At 41.6% G+C, this 17,697-nt stretch overlaps 2 protein-coding genes across 3 annotated transcripts in view; both read left to right on the top strand.

Annotated features, from left to right (window-relative positions):
* LOC122546194 (uncharacterized) overlaps window positions 1–17,697 on the top strand; it is a 655,534-nt gene that overhangs the window by 300,182 nt on the left and 337,655 nt on the right. The gene's annotated exons all lie outside the window — the stretch shown is intronic.
* The window catches only part of LOC122548380 (poly(U)-binding-splicing factor PUF60), a 67,396-nt gene that overhangs the window by 23,110 nt on the left and 26,589 nt on the right, over window positions 1–17,697 (top strand). The window contains exons 5-7 of one of the 2 annotated variants that reach the window (XM_043686952.2): window positions 11,883–11,948; window positions 13,368–13,529; window positions 17,267–17,359. In XM_043686952.2, the coding sequence (XP_043542887.1) occupies window positions 11,883–11,948; window positions 13,368–13,529; window positions 17,267–17,359 (321 nt within the window). The remainder of the gene's footprint in view (window positions 1–11,882; window positions 11,949–13,367; window positions 13,530–17,266; window positions 17,360–17,697) is intronic. The other variant, XM_043686951.2, reaches the window with a different exon arrangement.

Genomic DNA, 17,697 nt, shown 5'->3' with positions numbered 1-17,697 from the left:
CTACCCTCAATATATTTAGTCACCTTTCAAAAAAGACGCAATTAATTTAGTCGGGCAGGATCTCCCTCTAAGTGTCCTGACTATCTCTGGTGAAACCTTGTTTCTAAGTCTTGATTAATCCTGTCCTTCAGAATTTTCTCCAACAACTAGTGTTTAATTAATTGGCCAAACCCTGTGGCCTTTTTAGAACTTAGAACAGCGCAGGAACAAGCCCTTTGGCCCATGGTGGTGTTGCACGAGGCCAAATAAAACTTATTCTTCTCTATGGTCATCGTCCATATCCCTCTGTTCCTTGCTTGTTCTTGTGCTTATCTAAAAGCCTTTAAACGCCCTTGTTGTATCTGCCTCCACTACTTGTGGTTGCATGTTCCAGGCCCTCACCACTCTTTAGTTTCAAAAAACCTTGCCCCTCACATTTCCTTTGATCTTTTCCCTTATTGACCAAAGGAATGACATTAGCTATCTGCTAGTCACCTGGCCTTTCACCTGTGGTTAGCAGAGTATTAAATATCTCTGCCAGGGCCCTAACAATCCCCTCCCTTACCCCCCTCTGGGAGGTGTTTCAGGTTCTAGGGATTTGTGCACCTGTTATGCCTGTTAAACTTCTAATACCTCAATAAACTCAACGTGTTCTAGAACCTGAGTGTCCCAACTGAAGTCTCTGGATACAATATTTTTACCTCTAAATACAAATGAGATGTATTCATCTATGCTCAGTGTCTGCATGCATAGGTTGCTCCTTTGGTCTCCAGTATATCCCACCTTTTCCCTGGTAATTCTTAGTCCATAAGGGGTGTTTGATCCCATCTTTAAATATTTGTGACAAAATGCAATGTATGATCTGATTGTATTTATTTTTAAAAGAATCACCGTTCCACTCCTATTTTAGCAGAAATTGTTTCCAAAGGTGGTTCTTTAGGAAATAGTTGACACATCCATAATTGCTTCTGATTTTGGACTGGGGATCTTTGTAATCTTTAAGACTCTGCAAGACAGTTCATGAAAGCTGTTATTGATTGGGGTTTCTCAGCATCTGACATGTCTGGCAAAATTTTATCCATTTGTGTAATCTTTGCCAGTGAAAATTTGTTTTAGCCTCTCTCCAAAGATCTTGGTGACCTGCCATTGGAATTTTGAACCATTCATAAGTTCTTTCATCCTATGCTATGATCGAGCTGTCCAATCCTTATTCAGTCATTGTTGAAGTGGCCTCTGTTTGGCACTAGTGTTTTAAAAAAAATCTAACTAGTATCTCCTATAACATTTTGGTTTCCTTCACCTCTGCTGGTTGTTCCAAAATCCTAGTGATGCCAATATTTGATTCAGCCAGGCCACTTTCCAAGATAAAATTAAATCCTTAATTGCAAGTTGTTTCACTATGCAGGCTACAACTTCTCCAACTACCAAGTCACACTTTAATTTAGCTCTCTATAATGAGACTGGCATATAACCTCTACCTACACCTCTAATGAATATTTTCTCCTTTCTTAACCCTGCTAGAAGATAAATCAGTTGCTCTAGTGTGTTGATATATTTACTGATCTAACTGCTTGATTTCAAAAATAAAAGAGAATACATTGAACTTCCAGCTGTGATTCTATTTATCAATAGTCATTTCTCCCTCCTTTGTACGTTCTCTGAAGAAATTTGTTCTTTTCATGGTTCTATAACTTTAATAGCCATTTTCTTTCCTAAGGGCTCCTGTGAGGATTCCATAGGCATTCCTACTACTGCAGTTGGTCTCTCTCTTAATTTCCACCCATTGGTTCTGGTGTATTCGGAGCTAACAGTGGAGGCATGTTATTTTCTTTATCCCCTTTTGATTTTAGCCTTTATTATTTTGGTCTCCTTCTGTTTCTTCCCTAAAACTAATAGTACTTTCATCCACAGATTTCTTTTATTCCTCCAGTTTCCTTGAGTTCCCTTATGACCATCTTCCCATACTAACTGTCTCCAGGATTCCATGAGTGTCTGCCAGAACTGATTTTCAGACTTGATCCTTGATGCTTACTTGTATACTTTTGAAGGTTTGTTGGAATATTACTACTGCATTGTTACATAATCAGATTTCCCTTACCACTTTAATTTTTCTCCAGTGGTCAAAAACTCTGATCCCACAACATTTTTTTTCTCTTGCAAATTCTTCAAGTCTGTTCCTTCCTTGTGGTCCTAACTTTTAATCGATAAGTTCAGTGATAAGCTCGTAAGCATTGCTTTTTAAGTAATTTAATTTCCTGCACATTCATGTTCCCATGAGCTGGTATACATGTGACTGGACTGGTCAGCATGCTCTGAAAGGTTAACATTAAGGTTGAAACTTTTTTAGTTCACACACATCTGCTTTGCTACCTTTTTCAAATGAAATGAAATACTTTCAACTCCATTTCCTGTAAATTTAGGTATTCGATGCAGATTTCTAAGAAGTCAGCTCCCTCATTGGAATCAGTCATTGATGTTTTTTACTTTAAACTTTGCTCTAATCATGTCATATCGAATTTCACTAATTCTGTAGAGTTCAAACCTTAAATTTTAATGTGTCTTTCCATTATTCTGTTTTTCCTTCTTTCTAATTTGTTTTTTCTTCTCCCTTTTCATTGGTTAATTTGCTTCTGTTATCCACTTTATTTGTTTCAATTCAAATGTGCCTTGGAGTAAGTACAGCCCAGGTTTAAAAGAATGATACCTTGGCGTCAAGGCTTGTGACAAGGAGAAATTATACAAATAAAGACTGTTTTCTCAAGAATTTAAAAGATTAAGGGGTGATCTGATCGGTCCTTTTGAAGGACAGGGTAGATGAAGTTCAACTACCTCCATTGGTTGGGGCTTACAAAACAAAGGGACACAGTCTAATATTAGAGGCTGTTCTGGAGAGATGTTTGGAACACCCTTCCACAAGTGGCAGTTAATGCTACATCAGTTGTTGCCTTTACTGTCATAGAGATGTACAGCATGGAAACAGACCTTTTTGGTCCAACCCGTCCATGCCGACAAGACATCCCAACCCAATCTAGTCCCACCTGCCAGCACCCGGCCCATATCCTTCCAAACCCTTCCTATTCACATAACCATCCAAATGCCTCTTGAATGTTGCAATTGTACCAGCCTCCACCACTTCCTCTGGCAGCTCATTCCATACACGTACCACCCTCTGTGTGAAAAAGTTTCCCCTTGGGTCTCTTTTATATCTTTCCCCTCTCACCCTTAATCTATGCCCTCTAGTTCTGGACTCCCCACCCCAGGGAAAAGACTTTGTCTATTTATCCTATCCATGCCCCTCATGATTTATAAACCTCTATAAGGTCACCCCTCAGCCTCCGACGCTCCAGGGAAAACAGCCCCAGCCTCTTCAGCCTCTCCCTATAGCTCAAATTGTCCAACCCTGGCAACATCCTTTCTGAACCTTTTCAAGTTTCACGACATCTTTCCGATAGGAAGGAGACCAGAACTGCACGCAATATTCCAACAGTGGCCTAACCAATGTCTTGTACAGCTGCAACATGACCTCCCAACTCCTGTACTCAATACTTTGACCAATAAAGGAAAGCATACCAAACGCTGCCTTCACTATCCTGTCTACCTGCACTCCAAGGTCCCTTTGTTCAACAGCACTCCCTAGGACCTTACCATTAAGTGTATAAGTCCTGCTAAGATTTGTTTTTTCAAAATGCAGCACCTCACATTTATCTGAATTAAACTCAGTTTATTCCTGATGAAGGGCTTTTGCCCGAAACGTCGATTTCGCTGCACGTTGGATGCTGCCTGAACTGCTGTGCTCTTCCAGCGCCACTGATCCAGAATTTTACCTCCATCTGTCACTTCTCAGCCCATTGGCCCATCTGGTCAAGATCCTGTTGTTACCTGAGGTAACTCTCTTCGCTGTCTACTACACCTCCAATTTTGGTGTCATCTGCAAACTTACTAACTGTATCTCTTATGCTCACATCCAAATCATTTATGTAAATGACAAAGTAGTGGACCCAACACCGATCCTTGTGGCACTCCACTGGTCACAAGCCTCCAGTCTGAAAAACAACCCTGCATCACTGCCCTCTGTCTTCTACCTATGAGCCAGTTCTGTATCTAAATGGCTAGTTCTCCCTGTATTCCGTAAGATCTAACCTCGCTAATCAGTCTCCCGTGGGGAACTTTGTCGAACGCCTTACTAAAGTCGATACAGATCATATCTATTGCTCTGCCCTGATCTTTGTTACTTCCTCAAAAATCTCAATCAAGTTTGCGAGACATGATTTCCTACGCGCAAGGCCATGTTGACTATCCCTGATCAGTCCTTGCCTTTCGAAATACATGTACATCCTGTCCCTCAGGATTCCCTCCCTTGTCTTTACCGCCCTTCTTAAACAGTGGTACCATGTTAACCAACCTCCAGTCTTCTGGCACCTCACCTGTGACTATCAATGATACAAATATCTCAGGAAGAGGCCCAGCAATCACTTCTCTAGCTTCCCACAGAGTTCTCGGGTACACCTGATCAGGTCCTGGGAATTTATCCACCTTAATGTGTTTCAAGACATCCAGCACTTCCTCTCCTGTAATCTGGACATTTTGCAAGATGTCACCGTCTATTTCCCTACAGTCTATATCTTCCATATCCTTTTCCACAGTAAATACTGATGCAAAATACTAGTTTTATTATCTCCCCATTTTCTGCAGCTCCACACAAAGGCCATCTTGCTGATCTTTGAGGGGCCATATTCTCTCCCTAGTCACCCTTTTGTCCTTAATGTATTTGTAAAAACCCGCTGGATTCTCAATTCTATTTGCTAAAGTGCTCATATACCCCTTTTTGCCCTCCTGATTTCCCTCTTAAGTGTACTCCTACTACCTTTTATACTCTTCTAAGATTCACTCGATCTATCCTGTCTATACCTGACACGTGCTTCCTTTTTCTTAACCAAACCTGTAATTTCTTTAGTCATCCAGCATTCCCTATACCTACCAGCCTTTCCCACTTCGGATTCTCGTTATCTCATTTCTGAAGGCTTCCCATTTTCCAGCTGTCCCTATACCTGCGAATATTTGCCCCCAATCAGCTTTTGACAGTTCTTGCCTAATACCATCAAAATTGGCCTTTCTCCAATTTTACAACTTCAACTTTTAGATCTGGTCTATCCTTATCCATCGCTATTTTAAAACGAATATAATTATGGTTGATGGCCCCAAAGTGCACCCCCACTGGCACCTCAATCACCTGCCCTGGCTTATTTCCCAAGAGGAGGTGAGGTTTTGCACCTTCTCTAGTCGGCACATCCACATATTCAATGAGACCTACTTGATTCAACTAATGACTTAATGTTTTGGATGAGGAGGGAAACGTAATTTCAAGTAATCACTTCAAGATCGTGTTTTCAGACATCGTTGTTTTTATTTCAACCTTCAGTTTTCTGCTTCATCTCTACTTAGCCTTAATGGTTTCCAATAATCCATGTTAGATAATCCCCTATTAACTTCAATTCATAGTGATGCCAAACAAGCCACAATTTGCGATGGTATTGCTGGGCAAGTTGCAACCCAGAATGAAATCTGACTTGTTTAATTTGTTTGAATGTTTCAGCAATTAACTGGCACATTTTACGAAGCAGCAGATATTAACAAAAGGGAAAGGGATGGCCTAGTGGTATGATCACTAGATTTAGTCCAGAAGCTCAACTAATGATCTGAGGACTGCGGTTTGAGTACTACCATGGCACATGGTGGAATTTGAATTCAGTGAACTAATTGTCCTTCGGGGAAGGAAACCTGCCATCCTTACCTGGTCCAGCTGACATGTGACTGTAGATTCACAGCTAGAGATGAGACTAGACTGAATTCTTGGCATCGACCACCTGCAAACACTTGAGCCTCACCGTACTGTTTTGGAAAATCAATGAAAATCAGCGTACAGACTGTTATGGACCACTCTCTCTGTGACTCCCTCGTCAGGTCCATACCCCCCACTAACCCAACCTCCACTTCTGGCACCTCCCCCTGCAACTGCAAGCAATGCAAAACTTGCGCCCACACCCCCTCTCTTTTTTTTTTCCCCCTTACTTCCCTCCAAGGCCCCAAGGGATCCTTCCATATCCGCCACAAATTCACCTGCACCTCCACACACATCACTTACTGCATCCACTGCACCCGATCTGCGCTCCTCTATATTGGGGAGACAAGTCGCCTACTTGCAGAATGTTTCTGGGACACTCCGACCAACCACCCTGTAGCTCAACACTTCAACTCCCCCTCCCACTCCACCAAGAACATGCAGGTCCTTGGACTCCTCCATCACCAGACCATAGCAACACGACGGCTGGAGGAAGAGCACCTCGTCTTCCACCTAGGAACTCTCCAATTACAAGGGATCAACTCCGATTTCTCCAGTTTCCTCATTTCCCCTCCCCCCAACTTCTCTCCGTCTCAACCCTTGAACTCCGCACCACCTTCCTAACCTGCAATCTTCTTCCTGACTTCTCCGCCCCCACCCCCACCCCCACTCTGGCCTATCACCCTCGCCTTATCACTCTCACCTTAACCACCTCCCACCTATTGCATTTCCAACACCCCTTCCCCCAAGTCCCTCCTCCTACCTTTTATCTCTGCCTACTTGGCACACTTTCCTCATTCCTGAAGAAGGGCTCATGCCCAAAACGTCGATTCTCCTGTTCCTTGGATGCTGCCTGACCTGTGCTTTTCAACAATACATTTTCAGCTAGATACAGTAATTGCCAATTAACTGTTCTACTATAGTAATATTCCTAAACTCATCCTTGGGCAAGAAAGGAAAATTCAGACACAGGTTGTCCCATGCAGTTCTCCCATCCAGGAGGGAAAAACATCAAGAGAAAATTCAGTGTGGCAGCTAAGTGACATTCACTGAAGCTTCCCCCCCCATCCCCCAAAAAGCTTTTGAGGCGACTGAGAAACCTGAAACCCAGAAATAAATCTGAGAGCTGGTCCCACCCATTCACGCTGTTTAAAAGAAAACCCAAGGCTGCCCAACTTGTTTTCATTACCCCAGACTGCTGAGCACCTCTGCCTCACAACCTCTTTTCAAAAAATAAATAAAATAACCTTTAAAGCCATTCGCAAAACTTGTCACAAAACTCTGCTGGTTAGAATCATGCCAGGCACACAGGAAGGTGGTTGTGGTTGTTGTCGGTCAGTCATCCCAGGTTCAGGGCATCTCTGCAGGAGTCTACCAGGGTAGTGTCCTCAGCCCAACAATCTTCAACTACATGAATGACGTTCCCATCATCATAAGGTTAGAAGTAGAAATACTTGCTGATTGTGTAATGTTAGCACCATTTGCAACTCCTCATACTTATGCAGTTCATGTTCAAATGCAATAAGGTATGGACAATATCCAGATTTGGTCTGGCACATGGCAAGTAACAGTCACACCACATAAATGTCAGACTATCACTCTTTCTAATAAGAGTCAATGTAACCACCACCCCTTGACATTCAGTGATGTTACCATCACTGAATCCTGAGCTATCAACATCTTGGGGTTGTCATTGACCAGAAGCACAACTAGATTCGCCACATAAACACAGTGGCCTAAGTGGTCGGAGGCTAGGAATACTGCAGTGAGTAACTCACTTCCTGATTCCCTAAAGCCTGATAGCCCTCCACAAGATGCAAGTCAGGAGTGTGATGGAATACTACCCACTTGTGTGGATGGGTGGAGTTTAAACAAAGCTTGAGCTTCACACCATCCAGAACCTCTTGATTACCACTACACCCTCAAACATTCAGTCCCTCCACCACTGATGCTCAGTTCCAACGATATGTACTATCTATAAGCTGCATTGCAGAAATTCACCAAAGATCTTCAGACAGCACATTCCACAACCATTTCCATCTAGAAGGACAAACGCAGCAGGTATATGGGGAACCTCACCATTTTCAGGTTTCCCTCCAAGCTACTTTGCATCCTGACTTCGAAATATATCGCTATTCCTTCAATGCTGCTGGGTCAAAATTCTGGAATTCCTTCCCTTGGTACTGTGGGTTAACCCACAGCAGTTAGGCTGCAGCAGTTAGAGGAGGCAACTCGCCACCACCACCTCAAAAACAACTAGAAATAGGTAATAAATACTCACCCAGCCTGTGACACCTATGTCCTGTGAGTGAATAACAAAACGCACAAGAAATGTACTTTACCGATTGAGTTTAGAAATATCTTCACATAAACATCAGAGCAAAGTTTCAACATATTTCCCAAAGCCGTCCATTGCAGAGACTCCAGGATGGAGAAGTTATCCCTATTTCTATTGTGAAAGTTTCTCCGTGAATTGTTTTTAGTTCTTTACCACAGACTGAGGAAAGATTTGAGAGCATATCATGTCTACTGACGTGGACTCTTCACAAGTTTCTCAGTTGTAATAACTTGCAAATTTCTTTCAAAACTCTCCTGGTCTTGAAACTTCACAAGCTAAACATTTGTGCCGTGATGACTAGTTTCCCTTGAATTGCACTGAAACATTTTGCTCAGAAAAACATTAAAACTTGTTTCTGAATTTATCCGTGTTGTCATCTGAACTTGGTCCTGATGCTTCTGAGTAGACCTTAATGTGTTTACAATGGCTGTCATAAACTTTAAACCTCTTCCAAAGGCATCTGCAGTTAAATACTTTCTGGGTAATGCTGGATTTAGGTCACTGTTCCAGAAAGACTGAAGCTGATAATTAAAAAAAAAACCTTCATGTCAATCTGCCTGGAATTTAAAATGATCTGTGTTCCAAGTAATATGTATTACAAATCTAGTGCTCTACCAGCTTCTCCAGGGGAATTCAAGATGGGCACTAAACGCTAACCAACCATGCCTGTTTTCACGAATTAATTCAAAGGTCTATAAATTAGCTACTATGTGACACTTTGAATTTGGTAAATGTGTTTAGAGGTGCTTTTATGAGTCCATTGAGTTTTACAGCAGTATAGATTAGGTGGAAGGTAACTGGTTAATGGCTGTATGAGCCTGGAGATTTAACTTGGTACGATGCTCTGGGGCTGCTTTCAATCAGTGGTCATTCTCATTAATGTAATGTTTACAGCTTTGTACGATGTCCCAAGATGCTTCATAGGTCAAATAAACTTTGAGGTTGAGTCATGAGCTATGAAGACATGTGAACAAGGGCTTGGGTGGTAAGAGCAAAGTGGAGAGATTTGGGATGAGAATTCTACAACTTTTCACGTAGGCTACCAATGCTGGAATGATTAAGTTGATATGTTCTCAAAAGCGACTTTAGACGTTGTGGAGATGGGGAATGGTGGGGCCATTGGGTTTGGCGGAGGGACTGGTGGGAGGAAGTGATTTAAAAGTGAGCATGAGAACACTGGGATGCTGCCATAAGAAATTGATGAGAGCATTAGATTGTGAAAAACTGATTTTTGAATGTGCTCAACATTGCCATTTTCAATATGAAACTCTGTCCAGGAGACCTTTACAATAGTCAAGGTTAGAAGTAATGGTGAAAGATGAGAATAACATACAATTGAAGATGAGGCAGGATTGGATACTGCTACAAAAGTGACTGGTTGGAAGCTCATTCAGCTTTAGTGGGCAGAGAGAAAGGAGAGTTAGTGACTAGGGAGTGGAATTTGTGGTAAAGATGTGAAGGTGTCTTCCCAGTATTTCTTGGCTGATAATTGCTGTTTATCTAGCACTGGACAGTGGACGTGCAGATTGCCTGATCAAATATAGTGGCAGGGTGGAGAAGTGAATGTGTGGTGTAACATTTTTAAAAATTTGATTGTCACTGCCTGGGCCAACATTTATTGCCCATCTTTAATTGCCCTGGAGAACGTGGAGCTGCATTCTGAACCATGGCATTTCTTGGGGTAATTGAGTCAACCATATTGCTGTGGGTCTGGAGTCACATGTAAACCAGAACAGGTAAAGATTGTAAATTTCCTTCCCTAAAGGACATTGGTTTATTGAATCTAATTTCACCGTCTGCTGTTCGAGCAAATATTGCCAGATTTTGACTGTGAAGGAACATAGTTGGAGGTTAGGATACCGAGAGATTTGCAGGTGCTGGTGACCCCAGGCATCTGCTGCTGCCCTTGTCTTTCTAGATGGTAGAGCTGGGATTTGGAAGGTGATATTGAAGGAACAATCCGTCTACATATGGAACCTATTGTTTTGGATGATGTCATGTAAATGTTGACAGGAATAGGTGATGTTGCCCACTGCCATGTAGGATATCAGTTGTGATTTTGATTAAACCTATTTGCACTGTAGCAACAGCCAGAAATCCAAATGGGGAGTGATGGGCTGTAATGGACATAAGTGAGTAATTCCACCCCCCCCCCACCACCACCTGCCCCGTCCAAAAAAAAACGACATGAAGGATAAAAGTTGTACTTTTAAAGTTGTGCATTGGAACTGTTAATATTGTAAATTAATACTGGTACTGTGTGAACTGTACTGTGCTTTCCATTGCCCTATTCCAGTTAGCTGTTACTCAGTTGCCTTCCACTTCCATCTGCTATAGAAGCAGGTTTTTTAATGTGCTGGAGGGTTGAATAAAGGGTTGCATTGTAGATGAATTTGTTCCACGATTTGCTAGAGCATTGTAAAGTGGCAGTTCCCACTCAGCGCTTTTCTACAGGCAACAATGTTAATGCATGGACTGTTGAACCATGGCAGTGGGCATGTCTCTCTCAACTTTTAAAATCGTCGCAATGCCTAACTTTGCACATATGGTGTTAGGCTGGAGTCTCCCCCTTGCTGGTTAGAGCTCTCAATTACAATTTGCAATCCATTCATTTTCCTTTTTTTGCCCAGTAGTTTTGCTGTTTTGACAGTTCAAATACTGGGTTCTGGGCACTTTCTGTCTTCCTGTTTGAAGTCTTCACCATTCTGACTGTTTGTTTGTGTACACACATCCTCACTTTATTTGTCACCTCAGTAATATAAAACCTGAGTCTGTCTCTGATTGGAGTCTGGGTTCCTTTTTGTTTAAATAATGAGCTTACTTGAACTGTGTACGTGTACATCAGGGTTCCTATTATTTTAAAATCTTGTAGATTTGCCCTTTCTCTGATCTTTTGAGGATAGTTAAAGCTTGGGGAAGGGATATTAGGAATTGTAATAAATCCAGAGACAAAGTCCCATAGTGAAAAGCTTTCAATATGGAAGCCCTTTTATTGTCACATTCAGCCTGTCAAACTACTGAAGGTCTGTGTGTTGCTATGCTGTTGGTGAATGGCTCTAGGTCTGCTGGCTGCTTGTACTCTGGGTCCTTTTCAGCGTGTGGTCTGTAAGCTGTTTCTTTTTAAATTCTCCACTCCCTGCTCCCTTCCACTCACACTCTCTCCCTCCCCCACCTTATTTCTGAATTTTGTTGCAAATTTAGCGTTTATAATGACTTTCCTCAAATAACTCATCCCAATTCTGTCAGTGCGCAGCCATCTTCAGAGATGGGAGGATGATATAGTCTGTATGTCCTGATCATTTCCAAGAGGTGGGAGCAGTACAGGAAGAGTCAGAGATCAGATTAAAGCACTAGATACTCATTGAACCAAACTGACTGTGGACCAGTTTTGTGTTTTTGGGCATACTAGACTGTGAAAAGGGGGGTATAGAGAAGTAACAATAAGGGGGCTTCACTGTATCTAACCTTATATATTCTCTGTCATGAGTGCAGTATGCATGGAAGTTTTGGCTATGGGAGAGTACACTAATAACAAAAACAACTAATTATGGTTTTAGCCATTCAGTACAAAAACTCAAAGGGGACTTAATTTTTCAGACCATTAAAATTTTTAAAAGCCTAGTGGGAACTCTGGCGTACCGACATCCATAACACTTACTGTCACCTCAAAGTTAAACAAAAAAAGGCTTTATTAGATTTTTTTCATAAGTGACTTCCTCTCATCAGACACTGGGTTCCTTTCGAAAATGGGCATGCTGGGAACTGTGCGATTGTCTCGACTCCAAAGATCAGGTAGGGACTTTTGTCAAAAAGCACTAACACTTGGAGTTTTGAAAATGTCTTGAGCAATGTGATTTTTTTTGGTTAAAAGCCCACAGTAAGCGATCTTAGCTCCTCTGCTGCAGAGTGGTCGTAATCTGACGTAGTAAGCACCTGTGCAGGCATGAAAGGTAACTGCAGATTCTAATGCTTTAGACAGTTTGTCAGGTGGAGTGGAGAGGATAGAGAGAGAGTGAGAGTGAGCAAATGTTATCAATTGCTATGAAATTAGGACTTGCTCTTTTCTGTTGAGAATACTGGTTTGATTAACATTTTTTTTGGAGGTTTTTCAAAGGGGTTCTTTTGTTGTACTTAAAAGTGGGATTGTTAAGCTTCAAGGAAGGTTGCACAAATAGCTTTACAGTTTACAATGACATTTACATGTCTGTGTGTTTTCCCTTCTCATCACATCTGGACTGTTTTTTGAACAATTTCCACAACTGTTATGTCAGCTTTCTTTTTGTGGAAGTGGTGGTAAAGGGTGGGTAGAGATTTTATGTTTTCTCTTTTTTTTTCCCCTTTTTAATTCTTTCTCCCTCTATTCTCCATGTCCCCTTGTGACCTTTCTAAATTTGCAGCAGTGCTTTGTCTCCTTCCCACTCAAGGGGAGAACATAGTCCAGGCCACCTCTTTGTCACCATCAGTGCTGTGGGATTTTGTGATTGGCCTGTTCATGCCTTTTCCTTAAACACTTCCCTTTTTTTTCATTCAGGATGAGGCCCTTGCACAAGGATTGAGGTGTCACCCCCAGTGTTGAATTGGCTCAGAGTTCCCAAGTTCTGACCATATCTGATGGCAAGTTCTGGTCTGGTATAGTTCTGGGAATCTCTCTTGCTTTCTCCAAATCTTCTCCCATCCTACCTCCCAAACTGAGTGTGTGTGCAGTTGGTGCTGCATTGCTGACCCACTGTGAAACAACTTCACTAAATGAGATTGCAGACAGGATGTTAAGACAGAATTACAGAGAACACTCCCTGCCATTCAGCTCGTTGGAGCATTATGTGAGCAGAGACTGCAGTTTAGTTGAAGTGAAGGCCCCTTCTGCCATTCTTCAAACTGATAGTTTACCGTTCCATCTTGTAAAAGATGAGTTATAACCAATGGGACCATTCTGATAAATCAAAATGTGCTTTTTGAGGCTGTACAATCCACAGTAAGTGCTAGCTTTTTTTTTCTCTATTTAGTTAATCATTTTGTATGGCATTTGTTAACTGAGATCTGCATATTGCAGTGTAGCAGCTAAGTTGCCTGAAAGATACAGCCTGTTATTTAGCCACATGCAGTAATGCTCTGTTACTTGTCCCTACTGTCCAGACTCTGTCTGTTAGGGTGCTTTGATTAGTGTTGCTTGGATGTACATATTCACACTTCTTTCATTCCTTTCTGGATCAGATGGCAGCACAGAGACAGCGTGCGCTGGCGATCATGTGTCGTGTTTACGTTGGATCGATTTATTATGAGCTGGGGGAAGATACCATCCGACAGGCTTTTGCTCCATTTGGACCAATCAAGAGCATCGACATGTCATGGGACTCTGTCACAATGAAACACAAGGTTCTCCTTTCTTTCATTGCTTGCTTTTGTATTATTGAGGGCTAATTAGTATGAAACACAGGAGGCTCAGTGAAACTAGTGGCACTAAAACTGGCATTCATCTTCAGGATCCTAACATCATGGAGCTTCTACCACTTGTAATTAAGCTGATCTCCTTGCAGGTTTTCCCACAATGTTGCAATTTAGACTCTGGGATAAGCAACATTTGAGATGATCTTGGTCACATTCTGGTTTGACTCAAGATAGTCATGAGAATTAGCAGGCTGGGGAACTAATTTCAAACGTAGATAACAAGCTGACTGCAGTGTAGTAAAATGGGAAAACTTAAAACTGTAGAGATGAACCACTACATTGTCACAAGTATAGTTTGTTTTGGTGTTCCCTTTAATCCTGGAATATTGACACTTCATGATTTTAAATAGATGGAGGGGTATCATAGTGTGAAGTTAAGGGATGGGTGGAAATGGCAAGGTTTATTGGCTTGCGTGCTCAAAGTGCCTGTAATTGGAGCAGCAATCAACTGGCCAGATTGGAATTAGATGGCAAGAGTAGACAGACTAGATGAATACAGAATGTTGGAGAAACTTAGCAGCTCTGCAGAGAGCGAAATCTGTTAACCGTTGAAGTCTGGTATGATTCTTAGTCATGAGAGAAATCTGGAGGTGATGCAGAGAAGAGTCACTCTGGTGACTTTGGGATGGTTGTGTTTTTTAAGATGGAGAAGTTGGAGCAATCTTCCCTCCAAGTAAGAGAACTGAGCGATCACAAGAAAAAGACCAGAGGCCTGCTCTCTTGGTTCGTTTATCCTAATTTTTCTTCCCTATCATTCTGCATCTCTATCTTCCCAAGGAGGTATTAGTTTTCATTAATTAACAGCAGTACCGTCCATGCCCTTAAAGTATTGTTTGAGGAAGGATAAAGTGTTGACTTGAATTGGCACTTTGTGTTGTATGTTTATTTCTATCTTTATGAATTTCCATGCAAGAGGAAGAAATCAACTCTCATTTCCATAAACTTGATCACCTCATGCCAAGGAATATAAGCCAAAATTAATTCGAACTAATTCCCTTATCCTAGGTACTCATTCTTTGAGTGGCCGTGGGCCTTTTTCTAAATCTATATATACTTGCTATGGTGTGCAGCTGAGAGTTACTGTTATTGTGTACAATCATTTGTTGCTTTTATCTTCAGTACTACTGAAGTCACAACATTTCAAAATTTGTCGTCTTCATTAGTGTGTAGGATTTGCAACACAAAAACAGACATTCAGACCAATTCAAGTGTTGGCTTTTACTCAGCATTGGTATGTTTATCTGCACTGTTCCCTTTGTTCCTTCATTCACTTATCCAGTTTAGTCCTTTAAAGTTGAAATAGTTTCTGCCTTGACCAGTAAGTCTGGACAGGAATTCCTCAGATTTGCAGCTCTCTTGCCCTCTTGTACCGAATTTCCTAAGTTTAATCTTCTGTGGTCTACTGTTATAGACCCTACAGCTGCCGAGGGCCTGCTTCTCTTTACCCTTCTGCTATTTTAGACATTTTCATTGTGTTGCCCTGTGATTTGCCAGCATTAGCTTCCACTTGATTTTAACTTTCACAAAATCATGCTGAATCCCTGATTGGCCTGTATTTATCCAAAACCTCAGGTAATGAATTCCAAAAGATCAACTCACTCGGCTTGAGTTTGTTCTTTTCTCCCTTTTTGGAGCAGTGATATGATGTTAGCTTTCTAATCCTCTGGTACAGTGCATAAATAAAGTCAGCTTTGGAAGATGAGGATTAATACAGCTGAAATTTCCTCACTTGGATTCTGTTTTTTGACTGAGGTCAATAGGAATTATCATTATGGTCTTCCAGTTGACATTTGGTACGGATCTACACTAAGTGTAAATGAAAATGAGCTTGTGTGAAGTTGGAGGTAGTCCAAGGTGGACTAGTTGGGAAGTGGGAAACAGTGAGATTAAGAAGGCTGATCAGTTGGTAGGCTGTGACAAGTGGTGTTCCCCAGGACGTTACACTAAGACCCATTCTTCAATATGCATTAGTGACATGGGGTGACCAAATAAAAATTGTTTGTGGCTGATATTCGCGAGGAAGTTTTGAAGGGACATGGCCGATTGAGTGGATAAAGCTGAAGTACAATCTGTATTAACAAGGAAGCTAAACGGTATTGAGATATGTGGGGTACTGAGACCACAATCAGACTAGTCATGATGGTGGAGCAGGCTGAAAATGATAAATGGCTCGTTCCTGTTAATTCATATTTTCATAGCTGAACTTTGTGGGCAAAGCAGGATCATCTCCATTTTAGTTTTCTTCATGGAAAGACGGTTGAGTAACCATACAGAAAAGTTGCTAAAAGCTACTGAAAAAACGAATGGGTGGTGTGCTTAAACCTCCAAGATTGGAATTGGAAAGGGAGGAAATTAAGTTTCCCAGGTGTTTGATCAGAACATATCTACAGTAGTTGTGTTCAGTTCTGGCCACCACACAACAGGATGGGCTATATGTTGTACTTGTAGGTTGTGACACAGATTCCCTGGAATGATTCTGGGGTTAAAAAGGTTAAATTATGGAGATAGATTGAATTTGAAAACTCTTTTCTGATTGACATGTTCAAAATGGCAAAGGAATTGGTTCAGTAGACAAAGAAAAACTGGTTTTGCAGGTGGAATCCAGAGCTTGAGCATTTAGGGTCTAGCATTTCTTCACTCAATTGACAGTGGAAATCTGGAGATGTATCCCGCAAAGGCCTGTGGATATAGGGTTAAATCAAACTTTCAGACTCAACTTGGTTTTCATTAGGCAGTAACGAGCCAGAATCTGATTTAATAGTAAAACAGACATGAATTGAATGGCCTCCTCCTCTTACCTTCTCCAACAGAAACTATTAAGTTAGTTTCCTGCATTCTGCAATCACGGTTAGATGGAATTAAGATATTAGTTAGAAAATCTGCACAGACCACAGCTGGAATATTGTGAACACACTTGAGTGCCTTATCTGAGCAAAGACATACTGGAAGCAGTCCAGAAAAGGTGAACTTGGCTGATCTCAGTTATGGCGGGACTGTCTTATGAGGAGAAATTGAGTGAGTAAGTTGGATCTGTACTCAGTGGAGTTTAGAAAATTTGAGAGATGACCTTGCTGAAACATACAAGATCCTTAGGAGACTTGACAAGGTAGGTAAAATATTTCTTGGTGGTGAATCTGTGGAATTCTTTAGCATAGGGGGCTGTTGAGGCTGTTGCTCGGTATATCCAAAGCAGAGGTAGGCAAATTTTGATCAATAATTTGATCACAGGAAAGTGGAGTTGAGGATTATCAGATCAGCTGTGATCTCATTGAATGGCAGAGCAGGCTGGATGGGCTGAATGGCCTACTTTTCTATGTCTTATGGGCTTGTTAAGAAACATTTTGATGCGGCACTGTAGCCAAACTGGGATGGGCCAGATACACTTTCGGATGTGTGCCGATGTGAATCAGCTAGCATGATTGCAAGCCTTGATGAGTAGTTTGTCCAGTAAGCTTAGAGGAGAAACAAGAATAAATTTAAGCAGGAAACTCTTAAGTGCAGTTCCTAATGTCATGTTGGGCTAAGCATTCACCTAAGTGATTAACGTGTGGTTGTGAAGTCTTCATTTTACGCGTATTAGGTGACAGGGGTCAGCTGGCACAAGATCTGTAGCTTACGCTGTGCTATAGAAGAGCTGAGAGTGAGGCCATTCCTTTTGCTTATAGGGCTTTGCCTTTGTGGAGTACGAAGTTCCTGAGGCAGCTCAGCTTGCTCTTGAGCAGATGAACTCGGTGATGCTGGGAGGCAGAAACATTAAGGTAAGCAACTTCATCACTTGAATATGTAGCTATCTGTTCAGATTAGAGTCTCCACAAAACCTTTGATTCTTTTTCATTTTTTTTCCAAATATGCGATGATGAAATGCAATGTGCTCCACTAAAAGAATAAAGCACAAGGTGACTTCAGAACAGAAAATCCCAGGACCCCACTGATTTCCATTGTTCCCTTAAACACGTGACGATTGTCAACTCATGGTTACATGTTGGTTAATGATACAGTCAGCTATCTATATGGTATTTTGGTGACAACTGTGAACACTCATTGCATTGTCATCTTGTCAGCAATGACTGAAACAGGCCCTTCAGATGCAAAGCAA

The sequence above is a fragment of the Chiloscyllium plagiosum genome, unplaced genomic scaffold (assembly GCF_037043375.1).
Source record: "Chiloscyllium plagiosum isolate Xiang-an unplaced genomic scaffold, Cpla_swu_hap1 HiC_scaffold_5, whole genome shotgun sequence".
Lineage (NCBI taxonomy): Eukaryota > Metazoa > Chordata > Chondrichthyes > Orectolobiformes > Hemiscylliidae > Chiloscyllium > Chiloscyllium plagiosum.
The sequence above is the reverse complement of the archived record's forward strand: the minus strand, read 5'-3'. Positions and strand labels throughout refer to the sequence as shown.